Source organism: Meles meles, chromosome 7, assembly GCF_922984935.1.
Source record: "Meles meles chromosome 7, mMelMel3.1 paternal haplotype, whole genome shotgun sequence".
NCBI classification, from domain to species: Eukaryota; Metazoa; Chordata; class Mammalia; order Carnivora; family Mustelidae; genus Meles; species Meles meles.
In genome coordinates this window covers 49,874,956-49,892,197 of record NC_060072.1, presented here as the reverse complement: position 1 = coordinate 49,892,197, position 17,242 = coordinate 49,874,956, and the positions used below count along the sequence as shown (strand labels likewise).

General features: G+C 34.0%; 1 protein-coding gene across 1 annotated transcript in view; it reads left to right on the top strand.

The window, feature by feature from the left end:
- The window catches only part of CAND1 (cullin associated and neddylation dissociated 1), a 41,690-nt gene that overhangs the window by 15,998 nt on the left and 8,450 nt on the right, over positions 1–17,242 (top strand). The window contains exons 3-9 of the mRNA XM_046012240.1: positions 6,743–6,897; positions 8,632–8,755; positions 10,337–10,593; positions 10,677–10,782; positions 12,167–12,312; positions 15,289–15,581; positions 16,978–17,119. Coding sequence (XP_045868196.1) covers positions 6,743–6,897; positions 8,632–8,755; positions 10,337–10,593; positions 10,677–10,782; positions 12,167–12,312; positions 15,289–15,581; positions 16,978–17,119 — 1,223 coding nt within the window. The remainder of the gene's footprint in view (positions 1–6,742; positions 6,898–8,631; positions 8,756–10,336; positions 10,594–10,676; positions 10,783–12,166; positions 12,313–15,288; positions 15,582–16,977; positions 17,120–17,242) is intronic.

The window sequence follows — 17,242 nt, the reverse complement described above, 5'->3', positions numbered from 1 at the left end:
TAGTAATGTCTAGGCTTTTTTGTGTGTTTGTTGGATTTTTTTTTTTTTTTGACTTTTCCCAATTTTTTTAAGTGCGGTGGTTTTCTTATTTTTTTTTAAAAGATTTTATTTATTTATTTGACAGACAGAGTTCACAAGTAGGCAGAGAAGCAGGCAAAGAGAGGGGGAGAAGCAGGCTCCCCGCCGAGCAGAGAGCCTGATATGGGGCTTGATCCTAGGACCCCAGGGTCATGACCCAAGCCTAAGGCAGAGACTTTAACCCATTGAGCCACCCAGGCACCCCAGAGGTGGTTTTCTTATTATCAAATTGTAGGAGTTCTTCATATAGTCCAGAATAGGCCCTTTGATACATATATTTTATAAATATTTTCTCCCAATTTGATGAGCTTAAGTTTTTAAATTTAGTTTTAAAGAAAGGGCAATGCAAACTGCCCTGCTTTTTTTTTCTTAATATTTTATTTATTTGACAGAGAGAAATCACCACTAAGCAGAGAGGCAGGCAGAGAGAGAGGAGGAAGCAGGCTCCCCGTGGAGCAGAGAGCCGGACGTGGGGCTCGATCCCAGGATTCTGGGATCATGACCCAAGCGGAAGGCAGAGGCTTTAACCCACTGAGCCACCCAGGCACCCCAGAGGTGGTTTTCTTATTATCAAATTGTAGGAGTTCTTCATATAGTCCAGAATAGGCCCTTTGATACATATATTTTATAAATATTTTCTCCCAATTTGATGAGCTTAAGTTTTTAAATTTAGTTTTAAATTTAGTTTCATTTGATTATCTTACAAATTAATTTCAGCTTTTCTTTTATGGTAATTGCTTTCCATGTCCTAAGAAGCCTTTGTTTATCTTATGTTATAACAATTTCCTCCCTTTTTTTTCTAAAAGCCTTACAGTTTCAGCTTTTACTTTTAGTCTTGTGATCTGTCTTGAATTAATTTTTGTGAAATAGGAATTGAGTTCAGTTTTTTCATGGGAACATCTCATTATTGAAGCACCATTTATTGAAAAATCCTTTTCCCATTGAATTGCACTGATACCAGAGATCAGTAGACAGAAAGTGTGGGCTTATTTCTTCACTCTCTTGTGTTTCATTGGTGTTTTTGTGCATTCTTATGCCAGTACAAAACTGTTGCATTGGTGTAGTGTAGTGTAGTGTATTAGACAACCTTGCCACTGTTGACTTCTACGGGGGTGATAATTCCCTGTGAGGAGCTTACCTGTGTATTTTGTGTATTGTAGGATGTTTAGTAGGATCTTGGCCTTTAGCTACTATTTGTTAGTAGCATTCCTTCTTTTCCTAGGAGTGTCAACCTAGAATGTTTCCAGACATTGCCAGCTAACTACTGGAGCTTAAAAATTGCCCTTTGTTGAAAACCCCTGGTATAGATGTATACAAGTCTGTTGTAAGGTGGTGTAAGTTCTCTAGCTTCATTCTTCCTTTCCCAAGAGAATTTTGTTTTTTTAGAGTTTTTTGTTTGTTTTTTGTATATCCATTGTAAATTTCAGAATCGGTTTGTCAATTTCAGTTTTTTAAAAAAAATAAGCTTGCTCAAATTTTGATTGGGATAGTGTTGAAGCTATAGAGATTTTTGAAGAGAACATCTTAACAATATTGTCTTTTAACAGTGAACCATAGTATCTCATACTTATTTATTAGTCACAGTAGTTTTTGTAGATTCTTGTAGGTAGATTTTGTAGGTAGGATTTTCTACCTAAATAGTGGTCATCAGTGAATATCCCCCTCTTTCAGTCCTGATTTTGGTAATTTGTGTTTTCTCTCCTTTTTCCCTCAAGTCATCTAATTAGGGATTTACCAGTTTATCAAAGAACTGACTTTAAGGTTTGTTAATTTTCTCTGTTGTTTGTTGCCTTATATCATTGATTTCTCTTTTATTGTAATGCTTCACTTTCTTCTAATTCTTAAACAATTAAAGGTATGTATTTTTTTCTAACTACTTCTTGAGCTACATTCTACAAATTCTGCTGGTATCATTCAGGTAATCTCTACACACAGTGTGGGCTTGAATCTAGAACCCTGAGATCAGGATTTACATGCTCCACCCACTGAGCGAGCCAGCCAGGTGCCCCTGGGTTGAAATAGTTTTAATTTTGTTGTGATTTTCCTTTGATTCTTGGGTTATTTAGAAGTAATTTTCAAATATTTGGAAGATACCTAGATGTTTATTTTTATTGCTGTCTAATCTAATTCCATTTTATTCAGAGAACAATATTCTTTAAAATTTCAGGATGTTTGTTTTGGTTTGTTTTGTCTACTTGGATTTGTTTTATGGATCAGCATTGTGATACATCTTGGTGAATGAATGTCCCATGTATACTTGGAAGAAAGTATATTCTGTGGTAGAGGGGCATAATATTTTAGAAATGTCAGGTCAAGGTAGCTGATAAAGTTTAGATTTTATATTCTTTGTGATTTTTTTTGTTTATGTTTTTGGTATTAAATACCCAGAAGAGTGGAGTGTTTAAGTTTTCCAACTATGATTGTCAAATTATCTGTTTTTCTCTTTGATAATGTCAGTTTTTGTTCCGTTTATCTTAAAACCTAATGACTAAATGCATACACATTTATGTCTTCCGGATGTTTGACCTTTTTAGGAGTATAAAATGTTTCTCTTTAAATATACCTTATCTTCAAATATATTTTCTTTGTTAGTATGGAAAAGTCACCCCACCTTTTTTAAGATTAGTGTTCGCATAGTGTACCTTTTTTTATTTTTCAGTTTAATCTGTGTGTTTATTTTTAAATTATGTTTCTTACAGATAGTGAATAGTGAATTCTTGCTTTGATTCAGTCTCATAATTTTTGCTCTTTAATAGGAGTGTTTATATAGTTCATTGGCATTTATTATAAATATTTGGTACAGTTGGATTTAGGTGTGTCATTCTTATTTTCATTTTGCTTTTGTTGCTCTTGATGTGTTCCCTGCCCCCCCCAACCTGGCTTCTTTTGGGTTAATCAAATCTTTTATAGCAACAGTTCCCAAAGTTTGATTTGGGGGACCCTGGAACATCATGTGACCCTGAAAATGTCAAAGTTTATCATGTGAATAATTTTTTCCCCTTGACTCTCATTTTCTTCTAAGTGCACAGTGTAATTTTCCAGAGGCCGCATGATGTGATCATCACAACAGATCGAACACAAAGTCAAATATGAGAATCCAGGTTTTTTTTGAAGTGCAAACATAGATATAAGTGCTATTTTTCTCACTTTTTTTAGAAAGATTAATTTTTAAAAAAATATTTATGTTAACGTGATAGGTTTATTTTTGTCACTTTTAATTTTTAATATGGTAAGTAGTGACAGATAGATCCCACATAAAGAAAAGTTTTTGGGGTCTTCATTGATTTTTAAAGTGTTAAAAGGGTTCCTGAAACCAAAAGGTTGGGTATCTGTTTTATATTTAATTTTGATATCCTCTGTTGACTTTTTAGATATTATCTCCTAGTGTTTTTTGAATTGTCACTCTAGGCTAGGGATTATAAATTGCATCTTAAAATTATGACAGTCTACTGAAGGTTAATACTGTACCACTTGATACAAATTATATAAATCTTGCAGCATTTTTCCATTTACTTTCTTCCTGTCTTTATGCTGGGTTTTTTGGTATATTTTTGTGTATGTATTCTGTAATACAGTATTATTTATAGTTGGAAGGAAAATCATATAGTCTTTTATTTTTTTAAGTGTACTTATTTACTTACTTATTAGTAATCTCTAAACCGAACGTGGGACTTGAACTTAACAACCCTGAGATCAAGAGTTGCATACTCTGCCATTGAGTCAGTCAGGCACTCCATGTAGTCTCTTAAAGCCTTTTATGTACACATATTTACATTTCTGGTGATCTTTGTAAATCCAAGTAGCCATCTCGTTTACTTTTTCTTTAGCCTAAAGAACTTTCTTTGGCAATTCTTGCAGTATAGATTCGGTAGTGATATAGTTTCAGTTTTTATCATAAATTGTCTTTTTTTTTTTTTTTAAAGATTTTATTCATTTGTTTGAGAGAGAGAGAGAGAGAGCATGGGGGGCGGCGCTAGAGGGGAGAGTAAACTCACTGCTGAGCAGGGAGCCCGATGCAGGACTCGATCCCAGGATTCCAGGATCACGACATGAGCCAAAGGCAGTTGTTTAAACAACTGAGCCACCCAGGTGCCCTTTATTTTCATTTTTAAGGGATAATTCACTGGATTTGGAATTCTAGGTAGACCTTTCTCTGTTTTTAGTTACATTATTATTTGGCATTCAAATTACTGTTTTTCTAAAATACAGTTTTAGAGAGTTTACAGTCTTTATCTGCAGAAGGGTGGGTCCAAAGAGCTGTTTTGCCATTACCAGAAGCTAGAACTCTTCACATTCAGTTTTAGAATCCCCTTTATTTTCACTCCAGTTTTTTCATTGTTTCATGTTAGGTTTTTACACATATGCCATGTCTTTTGTCACTGCTGTATTTTGGATTGAATTATTCTTGGATTTCTCCAACCTTTTTATTTTTCTTTCTTCTCTTAATTTCCCAAATTGCACTGCCTGTGGCTTCTCCAGTCAAGCAGTTAGTTTATTGAACATCTGTATTTGATAAATGTTGATCTGACATTTGTCCAGTTAAACTATTTTTGTCATGTCACTTATGTTTGACAAAATGCATTGGCTCCCAGTTTTACCAACATCACATTTAAATTTGCCATCCTAACTTTAAAGGTTCTCCATAATGTCCCAGGGGCCTACCTTTCCTATTGTCTTTTATATGCCTTTTGTGCAAACAGTTCTTTTCATCCTCATTTTTTAATCTTATTTTATTTAAATTCACTTAACATATAGTGTATCATTAATTTGAGATGTAGAGTTCAGTAATTCATCAGTTGCATATAACACCCAGTGCTCATTAACATTCCCCCACCCACTTCCCCTCCAGCAACCCTGTTTGTTTCTTATAGTTAAGAATCTCTTATGGTTTGTCTCCCTCTCTGATTTTGTCTTACTTAATTTTTGCTCCCGTTCGCCTATGATCCTCTGTTTTGTTTCTTAAGTTCCGCATATGAGTAAAACCATATGATAATTGTCTCTGATTGACTTATTTCACTTACCATGATACACTGTTTCCAATCACATCAATGTAAATGGTGCCATTTCATGCTTTTTGATGGCTGAGTAATATTCCTGTGTGTGTGTGTGTACACACATACCACATCTTTATCCATTCATCTGTTGGTGGACATTTGGGCTCTTTACATAGTTTGGCTGTTGTGGACATTGCTGCTATAAATATTGGGGTGCAGGTGTCTGTTTGTATCCTTTGGGTAAATATCGAGTAGTTCAGTTGTGGGATTGTAGTGTAGCTCTATTTTTAACTTCTTGAAGAACCTCCATACTGTTTTCCAGAGTGGCTGCACCAGCTTGCATTCCCACCAACAGTGTAGGAAGGTTCCCCTTTCTCTACATCCTTGCAACATTTGTTGTTTCCTGACTTGTTAATTTTAGCCATTCTGACTGGTGTGATGTGGCATCTGATTGTGGTTTTGATTTGTATTTCCCTGATGCTAAGTGATGTTGAACATTTTTTCATGTGTCTTTGGCCATTTGTAGGTCTTCTTTGCAGAAATGTCTGTTCATGTCTTCTGCCCAGTTCTTGACAGGATTATTTGGCTTTTTGGGTGTTGAGTATGATAAGTTCTTTTACCTTCTCCCATTCCTTGGGTTGTCTTTTGGTTTTGTCGACTGCTTCCTTTGTTGTGCAAAACCTTTTTATCTTCGTGAAGACCCAGTAATTCATTTTTGCTGCTGTTTCCCGTTCATTTTTTTATATGCAGTCCATTCATTCTGGTCTCTGATCTTTCCATTTAAAATGCTCTTTTCTAACAATATTCTATAAACTAAGTACCTAAAAATATATCCTTAGGTGCAGTCTTCTGTCCTGTAAATACTAATATAGAATTTAAGAGTTTTTAAAAAAGAAATTGTGCAGAGTGGTGCATGTCTTCATTTCATTTCTAAAATAGCTTTATGAACTTCTTAACCTTATCAACCAGTGGTAAATATTTGGAGGTAGGGACATTACTTTTCTTATTCACTATAGTCTTAAATAAAAGGGCTCTTCAATGAAAATTCATGTACCAAGCATCTATGTGCTAAATTCTTTGGGAAGGGTACGAAGGAAGAACTTATCTCCGTCAACAATCAGTGGACCTTCATGCAAACCTATAATAATAATATAAAACACTAATATGAACAGAATATCCAAGGTTCTTTGGGAACACAGAGTAGTACTAATTTTGTTTGCTTTTTGTAACCAGTGGTTTGATGCTTTTTAAAATTTAAACAGGAAAATAGAAGGAATGTGAATTCTTTAGGTTCACAAGGTGGAGTTGGTGATAGATGATAGGAGGAAGGCAGGATCAGAGTTGGCAAAGTGATCTATTGGATGGAATTGCTGTTTCAGGTAAACCATAGGATCCTAAAAAATGTTTTGTGTATATGAAGGATTGGGAGGGGTAATAGCATTTCAAGTTTCATGAAACCATGGTGGATATCAGTGGGGAAACTGGAAACCAACTGCACAGAGCTTATCAGTCCAAATTTGTTTTAAACCCTTATTCATATACAATGGATGATACAGGCGTAGTGTATTTACTTTGTGTTGATAGTTGCTAGGCAGAAAAATTAATGCTTTTGTCTATTTTTGTTTTTGTTTTTAATGTAAATTAATTTTTTTTTCTATTTTATATTACAGTCTTGGTCCCTTAGTGAGTAAAGTGAAAGAATACCAAGTAGAGACAATTGTAGATACCCTCTGCACTAACATGCTTTCTGATAAGGAACAACTTCGAGATATTTCAAGTATTGGCCTTAAAACAGTAATTGGAGAACTTCCTCCAGCTTCCAGTGGTAAGCAAGAGCACTTTTTTCTTCCTAGTTCCTTTTTACCTGGAGCTGTTTTTCCTCTCATTTGTTTCTTCCTCCTGGCCAGGGAAGGGGAGCAGTGTCTATCAGAGGATTTTTGTAAGGATCTCTTTGAACAAGTAAGAGGGAAAATGTCCGGAGTCTTATTTTTGCTTAAAATCAATTTTCATTTTTAAATGAATATTATTTTGACTGAATTTAAATATCTTGTAGGAATAGCAAGATTTTTTATTGTTGTATTTACCGTGACTACAGAACAGAGTTAATGCTAGCCTGTGCATTAAGGGAAAAGGTAACCAAAACTTAGAGTTATTTCTGATTAGCTCTCCATTTTCAGTATTAATTTTGCTTTGCATCAGAATTTATGATGTGTGAAACATAATTCTGTTTTAAGACAGTTGTGAAATAGTCCAGTTTACTAGTATCTTTATTAAGGCTGACTCTGTAGCTACTTTGGTAATTTAAAAAATTTTAAATGACAGTTAATGAATTTGTTAATTAATTAGAGTTTGGCATCTGACACAGATACTTAGTTAATGCAAGTTTTAGAATTGATCTTAACTACCAAGCTGTTGGCTAAAATCAGCAGGCTAAAGTTGTTGATGGTCTTATCTACAGTTGAAGTAAAATTATTACCTAATTCATGGAGAGATGTAGACTGGTAGTAGTGTAGTGTAAGTATGTAGTTTTTACTCATTTCCTTAACAAATATTTATTAATCTTCTGTTACGCTAGCCATCATGCTAGATTGGTGTGTATTATTTCAGTGAGTCTAAACATCAGCCATATGGGTCATAATATTCCTAGTTTATTGATGAGGGAACTGAAATGCAGAGAGATTAGGTTAATGCACCCAAAGTTGTGATTACCTATTTGGGTGAAGATTCAAATCCTCCATTATCTTTTAATCGAAAGATGATGCTTTTTCAGTTGTTTCTTATCACTGTTACTTTACTCTTACTATTTCTGTAAAATATTTCTTGTAATTGTATTAGTTATATTGATGTTTTCCTCATTTCTTTTCATTGAAACATGTTTGTTTTTAGCTCATTTCTGTTCTAACAAGAATTCTATTAACCGTTTAGATTAATTTCTTGTTCATTTTTTCTCCTGCCTGCCAGTAATAAGACAAATCTACTTCAAAATAGAATAACCTTGAATTATGAGTTCTCTGGAACAGCATTTCTAGTTCATCATAATGAAGTTTTGGAGTCTTTGGATTGGAATAGGAAGGATCTTACAGGTTTACAGCTCTCTCTCTTTTTTAAGAGATCATGTTGTTAGAGCTCAGAATATATTTATTTTTTAATTCACTGAAATTTTTAAAAGTCTAGGTTGCTAGTAAAGAGTATTCAAGTAGAAGAAAATTCATTTCTGTTTTCCAGTCTAGAGGTGCAAACACTATAGCTCCTACTGGCTCCATGTTGGCAGTCATGTCAGTATATAGAATACTGGTCCAGTAGAGTCTATTGAATCATTATTGTTTTGCCTGTGTCATGTACTCCTTCTGCAGTTATTATCTCTTATTTCTGCTTATGTCTAATAAATTACTTGGCTAAAAACAACCCGTTTTGAAATACTTACTTTTCTGACATGGATCTCTTAAGTCAGTCTCAATTATAATTGTTTAAAGTTGTTGACTATCTGGTAAGCACCATGAATATAAGGTAGAGTCATTATACCTGCCTTGAAATTATTCTTGGTTTATTATTCATGCAGGCTCTGCATTAGCTGCTAATGTATGTAAAAAGATTACTGGACGTCTTACCAGTGCAATAGCGAAGCAGGAAGATGTTTCTGTTCAGCTAGAAGCCTTGGATATTATGGCTGATATGTTGAGCAGGTAAACATGCCTAGCATTTGTATTATTTGTAATACAAAAATTATATGCATTTATTAAAAACACCTTTTGATAAATATAATTTGGTCTGAAATTGTCTATGTTTAAATTGTGGCTGTTTATAAATATGTGGGAGGGGAGAAATAAGCTAATTATATTTATCACATAATATTGCATAGCAGGCATTTTTTGTAGTTTTGAAAAGTAATAAAATTTGTGATTTGAATATGTCAGCATAGTTTTTATGTTTTGTTTTACTCTTAGATCTTGATAACAGGGATTTCTCTATTAAATAAGAGATGTGCTGGTAGGAGTAGCAAATTTTCCAGTTAAAGTAATGGCATAAATTTCAGTAAACATGATGATACTGTATGTTTGGGGAGGATGGAGCTTGGCTTTATAATTTGTTCCTTGATTGCTTTCCTCTGGAAGTCAAACTTGGAAAGATAGGAAGATCTAATCAACTCCAAGGGGGAAAATAACTTAAAAGACCTGTCAGTTATAGTGTATCCCTAATTCTCGAAATCATTACGTCTTCATTGTTGTGCCTTCACTTGTGCCCAAGTCACTGCAGCTTGGAAATAGTCAAGCACCTTCCTGTGGTACATATTTACAATAGAAGGTGAGCGCTACCATCCTGGTACACGCAAGAACTTATATTTTGCTATAGGAGAGAAAAACAAAAGTGGAACTAAATACTGAGATTCTTGGTGTGTTTTGGGATTTAAAATGGAAGTTTGTTATGGAAAGAATGACATTTGAATTTAGTTTTGAAGAATGGGTAGGGCACAGGTGTATACATGCCCAGGTTTAGAATATATCAGCATAAGTCATTTTGGAGTTGGGAAACATTGTATTCTCGTTTTCCAGAATACATAGAATGAATAGAAAAGTAGTAGAAAATCATTTTCATAGGTTGTGGTCATGTTGAAGAAGGTGAGGAATTTATACTGAAGATGGTGAGGAATTTATACTTAATTTCGTAGGTAGTAAGTACTCAGACTTTTTTGTTTTATGTGTTACTGGATCAGGTGCAGGGTCCTGGCACACAGAAGTTTAAGTACTCTTGACTGCTTAAACTGCACATGTGAAATGATTTGGAAGAGAGTTGGACCAGTAATATCAATGCAACTTAGTACATAGATACGTTGAGGAAAGACCATAGGAAGAGGGGGTAGTCAAGAGGTTCTGAGATTTGAGGTTTTGATTATGAACTCCCAGAAAGCTGTCATAGAGAAAAAGCTATTAATAGGGAAGACACTTTAAAGATCTTGGAAAAGTGACAAGAGTGTTGTTTTTTTTGGTGAATTCTCAAGCTTGTTGGTTGGATATCTTATAGAAGGGGATATGGTTCTAGATTCTGGAAGTGAATTTTGGGATACAGATTTCAAAACTGCATTTACTTATTAACTTTTCAGTTGGGTTGGTAGAGAAAGTAATGTTTTATTCTAATTCTGAATTTAGATTAGTGTCATCTAAATTTTTACTCTTTGAATACATTGAGGTCAGAGGCCGAACATTTCAGTAGTGCTCAGACCTCTTGAATTTATTTATGGTTTTCTTTCTTTTTTATTTTACTTTAAGGCAAGGAGGACTTCTTGTTAATTTCCATCCTTCAATTCTGACCTGTCTGCTCCCCCAGTTGACCAGCCCTAGACTTGCAGTGAGGAAAAGAACCATTATTGCTCTTGGCCATCTGGTTATGAGCTGTGGAAATATAGTTTTTGTAGATCTTATTGAACATCTGTTGTCAGAATTGTCCAAAAATGATTCAATGTCAACAACAAGAACCTATATACAATGTATTGCTGCAATTAGTAGGCAAGCTGGTCATAGAATAGGTAAGAAATGTTTAAATACTTCAAAATTTTCTTCAATTAAAAAAAAAAAAGAATGTTTTTAAGATCGAATATGCTTTTCTTAGGTGAATACCTTGAGAAGATAATTCCTTTGGTGGTAAAATTTTGTAATGTAGATGATGATGAATTAAGAGAGTACTGCATTCAAGCCTTTGAGTCATTTGTGAGAAGGTAAGTTTTTAGGATCTCTCTATATTCAAGTGAAATTTTCTCTTGAGAATAGAGTAATAATTAAGATCTAGAGTAGGTGGGTGAGGAGAAATGGGTTATTTTACTGATAGCCAGGATGAGTTTTAGTTTCAGATGTTTGATTAGAATAAATTCTTATTAAACAGTAACTGATAACCAGTGCAGTATTTGAAGTAGATGTGATCTTATATTTCGAAATATGGTCTTTATATTTATTTTGAAATGTTTCCTTTTTATTGTTAGGACTTGAAAGAATTTGGAAAAGTATTTATGGTTGTCTTTTGGTTTTATTTAATAATGTAGCCTGTAGTGGCAGTGTAAAAATTACTGGGCAAAAAATATGTAGTGAATTTTATATCTTTCCAACATTTTTTGAAGTTTGCCACATTCATTTTGCTAGGGTAATGAGTCTCCATTTGGAAACCTTGGTTCTAATACTAAAATCTTCAGTTAGGTGCTAGAAAACCATACTGGCTGAGGAGCAGATTTTTTTGCCTTTGGCTAGAATTGACAGTTTGGTATATAGCATAGTGTCTTGAGACTTCACTGGTTGTTATCTGCAGTAATCCCTTGCCCCACTCACGGTTTTTTAAGAAGTAGCTTATGGGGGCGCCTGGGTGGCTCAGTGGGTTAAGCCTCTGCCTTCGCTCAGGTCATGATCTCAGGGTCCTGGGATCAAGCCCCGCATTGGGCTCTTTGCTTATCAGGGAGCCTGCTTCTCCCCCTGTCTCTGCCCGCCTCTCTGCCTACTTGTGATCTCTCTCTCTCTCTGTCAAATAAATAAATAAAATCTTAAAAAAAAAAAAAAAAAGTAGCTTATGGTTATACCAAATTTTTAAAATCAGAAATTGTGGGATTTGTTTCTGTTCTTTTAATTGAGAAACATAAATTATTCCTTTATTAAATGGGGCATGTCTATGTTCTGTCTCTCAGCATATAGCTGGGAGACCAAGCCTAGAAGGATATGCACTGGCATTTTCACAAACAGTCCTAGTTGATGAAGAGCATATTCACTTGGGCTTAGTCTTCTAGTCTTTTGTTGAGAAGATAGAGCATATACAGATTTTTCTCTATACTCACCACATTAACATTAACCATTATATATATATCAGTTATATATATCAGTTATTTGTAAGAATCATCCTGACTTCAGAGATGTTAGAATGGGAAAAGTTCATCTTAAAATTAAGTGTGATTTGAAAAGTAAATATTTTAAAATACATAAAGTCATTGGTATTGAAAGACTGGGAACCACTTTCCTATGCTGTGTTATAAGGAAGAAAAAAATCTGGTAATAGAATGTGTCAGGTAGTGAATCAAGGAGAAAAGTACAGTTATTCAAGGCAGCTTTTATTTTTTTCTTCAGATGTCCTAAGGAAGTATATCCTCATGTTTCTACCATTATAAATATTTGTCTTAAATATCTTACCTATGATCCAAATTATAATTATGATGATGAAGATGAAGATGAAAATGCCATGGATGCGGATGGTGGTGACGATGATGACCAAGGTAGTTCAAATTAAATAGAAGGAATTTGTTAAATTTTCATGAAAGATCCAGTGTTATAGATGGAGATGATCCTTATCTAGTGAAAGGGAAAATGACCTCAGTATTCAGCAATAGCAGATTGATTAAATAAATTATGGGGCATCCATGTACTTAACTGCTGTGTAACATTTTCAGAATCTGGAAGAATATTAAAGCAGTTACTAATAAGTTGAGTGAAAAGGTGAATAACGGAAGTTATGTCCCAGTTTTATTTTTCTAAATACACAGAAAAAAACCTTACTAGTACATTTATAATTGCTACCAAGAGAATTTTGTTCTTTATTCATATTTTCTTTTTTTTTTTTTTTTTTTTCCATTTTATTTATTTTTTCTTTATTCATATTTTCTACAAGGGGTATTTGTGAGGAGGAAAATGAATGTTATTTTAAAACTGTATTGTATATACACGTATTCAGCAGTTATGGTTGGTTTTATATATACTTTCTTGAAAACTCCTAAATGTTTGAGGCTCCATTTAACTTTCATGAATCATCTAAACATTTCTGAGGCTCCAAAGATTGATGTCATTGTACTGTGATTTGTAGTATTTACTCTAGAAAGGAATAACACTTTCAAGGACATACAGGTTGCTCATGTTTAGTTGTTTCTGCTAGGATTAAAAGAATCATAGTGGAGATGATTAAATAGGTAAGTGATGAGGTATGTGAGTTGGTGGATTTCCTGATATTTTTCATACTTTTAAATTTGATTCTTAGAATAAATTTATATTCCTCCAAAGTCAGTAATTTATCTTTTAAAAAGAAAACAGAAACAACTATAAAAAAAATCCCTCCTAACCCAATATTACACTCTGGTGGCTACTGCCCAGTTTCTCTTAAAACAGAACTCAAAAGAATGCTCTTCAGTTCCTTTTTGTCCTTCTCTCATGAATCCAATCTTTAAGTGATGGACAGGATCACCAGTGACCTCAGATGTTTGCCTGTTTCTTATATCAGCGGCATTTCATTTAATTTCCAGGATACCACACTCTCCTGATACTAGTCCTACTTTTGTAATGATGTTAGTCCTGTTTTTGTGATTACTCTTTCTCAGTCCTTGTGCTGGTTGCTCTTCATAACCCTGATCACCAAACTTTGGAGTGTTCCAGGGCTTGGACTTCTCTGTGATACTCTAATATTATTCTTGTTAATCTCAACTAGTCTCCTGCGTTTAATATCAGTGTACTGAAAACTGAAATTTTTCTTTATTCCAGATCTTTCCTGTGAATTTCAAGTTCGTATATACATCTGCTTAATTGATTTACTGGTTAGGTGTCTAAAATAATCTCACATCCCGCTCCTCCCCCCAATCTGCCTCACCTGTTTATTTGGCCTTTCTATCTCAGAATGGTACCCTCGTTTTAGTTTCTCATGCCAAAAGCTTTGGGGTTACACGTGATTACTTTCACACACCCTCTTCATTCAATCTCACATCTCAGGGCTTTCCCCTTACTTATATTCTTCCTTCTCAACGTTTTTATTTTCTTTCTTACAACTAATTGCTTTTGATATATTGTAATTATTTTCTACCCACTAGAATGTAAATTTCATGAAGACAGAGACTTTCAGCCCCTTTATTGACTAGTTTATTCCAGTGCTTAGGATAGTGCTTGACACACAGAAGACACTCAGTAAATGTACTTTTGTTGAATAACCAAGTCCTTCAGCTGTTTTATCTGTTTGCATGGATTATACCTAATAACTACCTTTCTTACATAGTGTTATTGTAACATAAAAGCAGCATAATTTCAGTAATTGGGTATTTAATGTTTTAATAACCCTTTTTTCAACAAAGTATATTTCTGCAAAATAATTCCCGTAGTTGGGTTGCCGTGGGAAAAACTTCATTTACTAATTTGCTTTTTAAATAGACCATTTTGATACAGTACCTTCTGATTTTTATTCACATATGCATTGGTGAATAAGTCAAATGCCTGGGTTAAGTTAGTATTTTGTTATGTAATCCTAGAGTTTTCTAAGGCATAGCTGGCTACATTTAGCTGTCACTAAAGCTCATTGGAATATAAGCCAATGCAAAGGCAACATCTTTTTCCCCCAGTGAGGAATCAGCATTTCAGGGCTATTGTTTGATAATTTTAGACTGTCCTGAGAACTGCTGGTGTTTTTACCATCCTTCTGACTTTGTTACCCAATTGATTCAGCCTTATAGTGTTAGAAGGAAATAATTTTCAGAGATTTCACATGACATGAAAGTTAATGAAGTATACATAAGTGAAATCATTGAAACATTGTTTTAAGGTTTAACAGGAATTTGGAGAAGATGTTGTTCAGGTTTCACATGGTGCTTTGTTCTTAGCAGAATTTTCTTGTTGTGGAAGTATAGTTTCTTTAAACTGTCTTAAGAGAATATGTTGAAACGTTGAAAATACACATATTTTTTCCTAATAGCCCATCATCAAATTTAGTGAAAAGCTCTAGAGACACAAAGAAAGCGGATGTCAAGATTCCTTTTCTCCCCAGCGTGTCCTGGGATTGGTAACCATGCTTTTTTTTTTAACACCTCATCTATAGTCATCAATCTTACGTCCTGGTTTATTAATTCTTTGATTGTTTGATTTTCCTATAGTGTCAGGTGAGTCCTTTGAGCTTCTTTTCATACTGTTTTAAAGGCTGATTTTACAAATATTTATGTTGTAAAGAAGTTTCACATGTTTGTTAATCACTAAAGATTGATAAGCTGCTCATTATGCACAATAAGTAAGAAGATGATTAACAAGTTTAAAACAGGATTCTTTTCTTTAAGGTTGATTTATTTGTAAATTTGTATCATCTTGTTAAGTACTTGTTCTTTTAAAGCTTCTCTATTTAAAAAAAATAAAAATAAAACTTCTCTGTTGCTGTATGTCAGTGAAAAGTTATAAAACTGTCTGAGTAACAGTTCACTTTAATAGCCTGTTAACATTAAAACTTCTTTTAGGGAGCGATGATGAATATAGTGACGATGATGACATGAGTTGGAAAGTGAGACGTGCAGCTGCCAAGTGCTTGGATGCTGTAGTTAGCACAAGGCATGAAATGCTTCCAGAATTCTACAAGACTGTCTCTCCTGCACTGATATCCAGATTTAAGGAGCGTGAAGAGAATGTAAAGGCAGATGTTTTCCATGCATACCTTTCTCTTTTGAAGCAAACTCGTCCTGTTCAGAGTTGGCTCTGTGACCCTGATGCAATGGAGCAGGGAGAAACACCTTTAACAATGCTTCAGAGTCAGGTCAGTTTAAGTATGGTTGAAAATCATGCTTGTAAATACGAGATTTAAAATTTTTTTTGTATATGAAAATCTGAGTCCCAGAACATCTTCAGAAGAGTAAGCAGACTTCTGGGATATGTTTATGTAGTAGTTTATATACATTAATATTATGGTACTTACAGTTTATTCTGATTTGAGGTGTTCTTGATTTTACTAGATAATATTAAAATAATTCTAAGATTCAGTAAAATTATCTTTGATGTTAACAGAGAAATCTTAGAGTTATGGAATCACACTACTTGTGTTCATACCTCGCTTTGCTCCTGATTTCGCTCTGTGATCCTGGACAAGTTAGTACAGTTTATTAAACCTCATTTTTCTCACTTGTAATAAGTTTATTTACTTAGAAAGCACTACCCACGGTAGTGAGAAATGAGGTGGTCTATGTAAATGGTCTAGTGCCTAGTACATTGTAAGGACTTAATTTACTAATAACAACTGGTATAGATATTTTTTACTTCAGAACCTCTTTTCTAAGATTCTAAAGATTAGAGCTGTGTAGTTCCTACCTACTGAATATTTAATGCATGCTAGACATTTTCCTATCTTATATCTAATCCCTACAGCAGCCCTATGGCATACATATTTGTTCATTTTTATAACATACAAAAACAGTTGTTGTGAGACTGAGTATAAATTAACAAAAAAATCATGGTGAACCTAAAAGTGAACAGTGAAGGTTAATTGCAGAAGGAAATGAGAAAAAGTGTATAGAAGTCAGATAAAAATGTGGGAAATTCTGATGATGTAATGAATTAGGTGGTTTTCTTTTATCTCTAGCTCTCAGATCACTGTTCGATTTAGCATGTGTCTGTATATATCCTCTTATCTGTAGGATTAGTAAATAATCTGTTTAGGTTTTACCCACTAAGAAAACATTACAAAGTTTAGGAGCAGATGTTTTTGAATCATAACCTTGCTGCTTGTAGCTACATTTTGAAGTGAGGTCTGTTTCATTGTCAGAGCAAAGACAAAGACCCATTTAATGGTTTCTTCTCCATGATTTGTCCTTTTTCTTTTAATGCAGATATCTGAGCTATTTTTGTTCAAAAAGCCATTTATAATTTGTTCCTTAAAGTTTGGCTGAAAAATTATTATTTGGTTTGATTTCTAGTTAGTCTTGTGCATTTCATAATCAAGGAAGACTTTTCTTGCTCTGTAGAAAACTAATGATAGCTTTTCTCTATTACGAGTATAAAACAGAGTTCCAAGAGACCATATGTAATAGGTACAACAAAATTTGTATGAAACAATCTTGTTAAATTCTTCCCTCTCTCCCCACTCTGATAATTTTTGTTAAGTATACTGAGGAAATACCACTAGCTGAAACCAGCTAATGAGTGTGTAATAATTACAGGTTCCCAACATTGTTAAAGCTCTGCACAAACAGATGAAAGAAAAAAGTGTGAAGACCCGACAGTGTTGTTTTAACATGTTAACTGAACTGGTAAATGTATTACCTGGGGCCCTAACGCAGCACATTCCTGTACTCGTACCAGGTATGAAAAAAATAAAAGAATAGTAAATCACCTTGGGGACTAATTAGAGATTTTCTTAAGTCTTTGATAAGTTTAAACAGTTGTTTCCTTCAGAAGTAATTTGTGACAACTTAAGTTGCACAT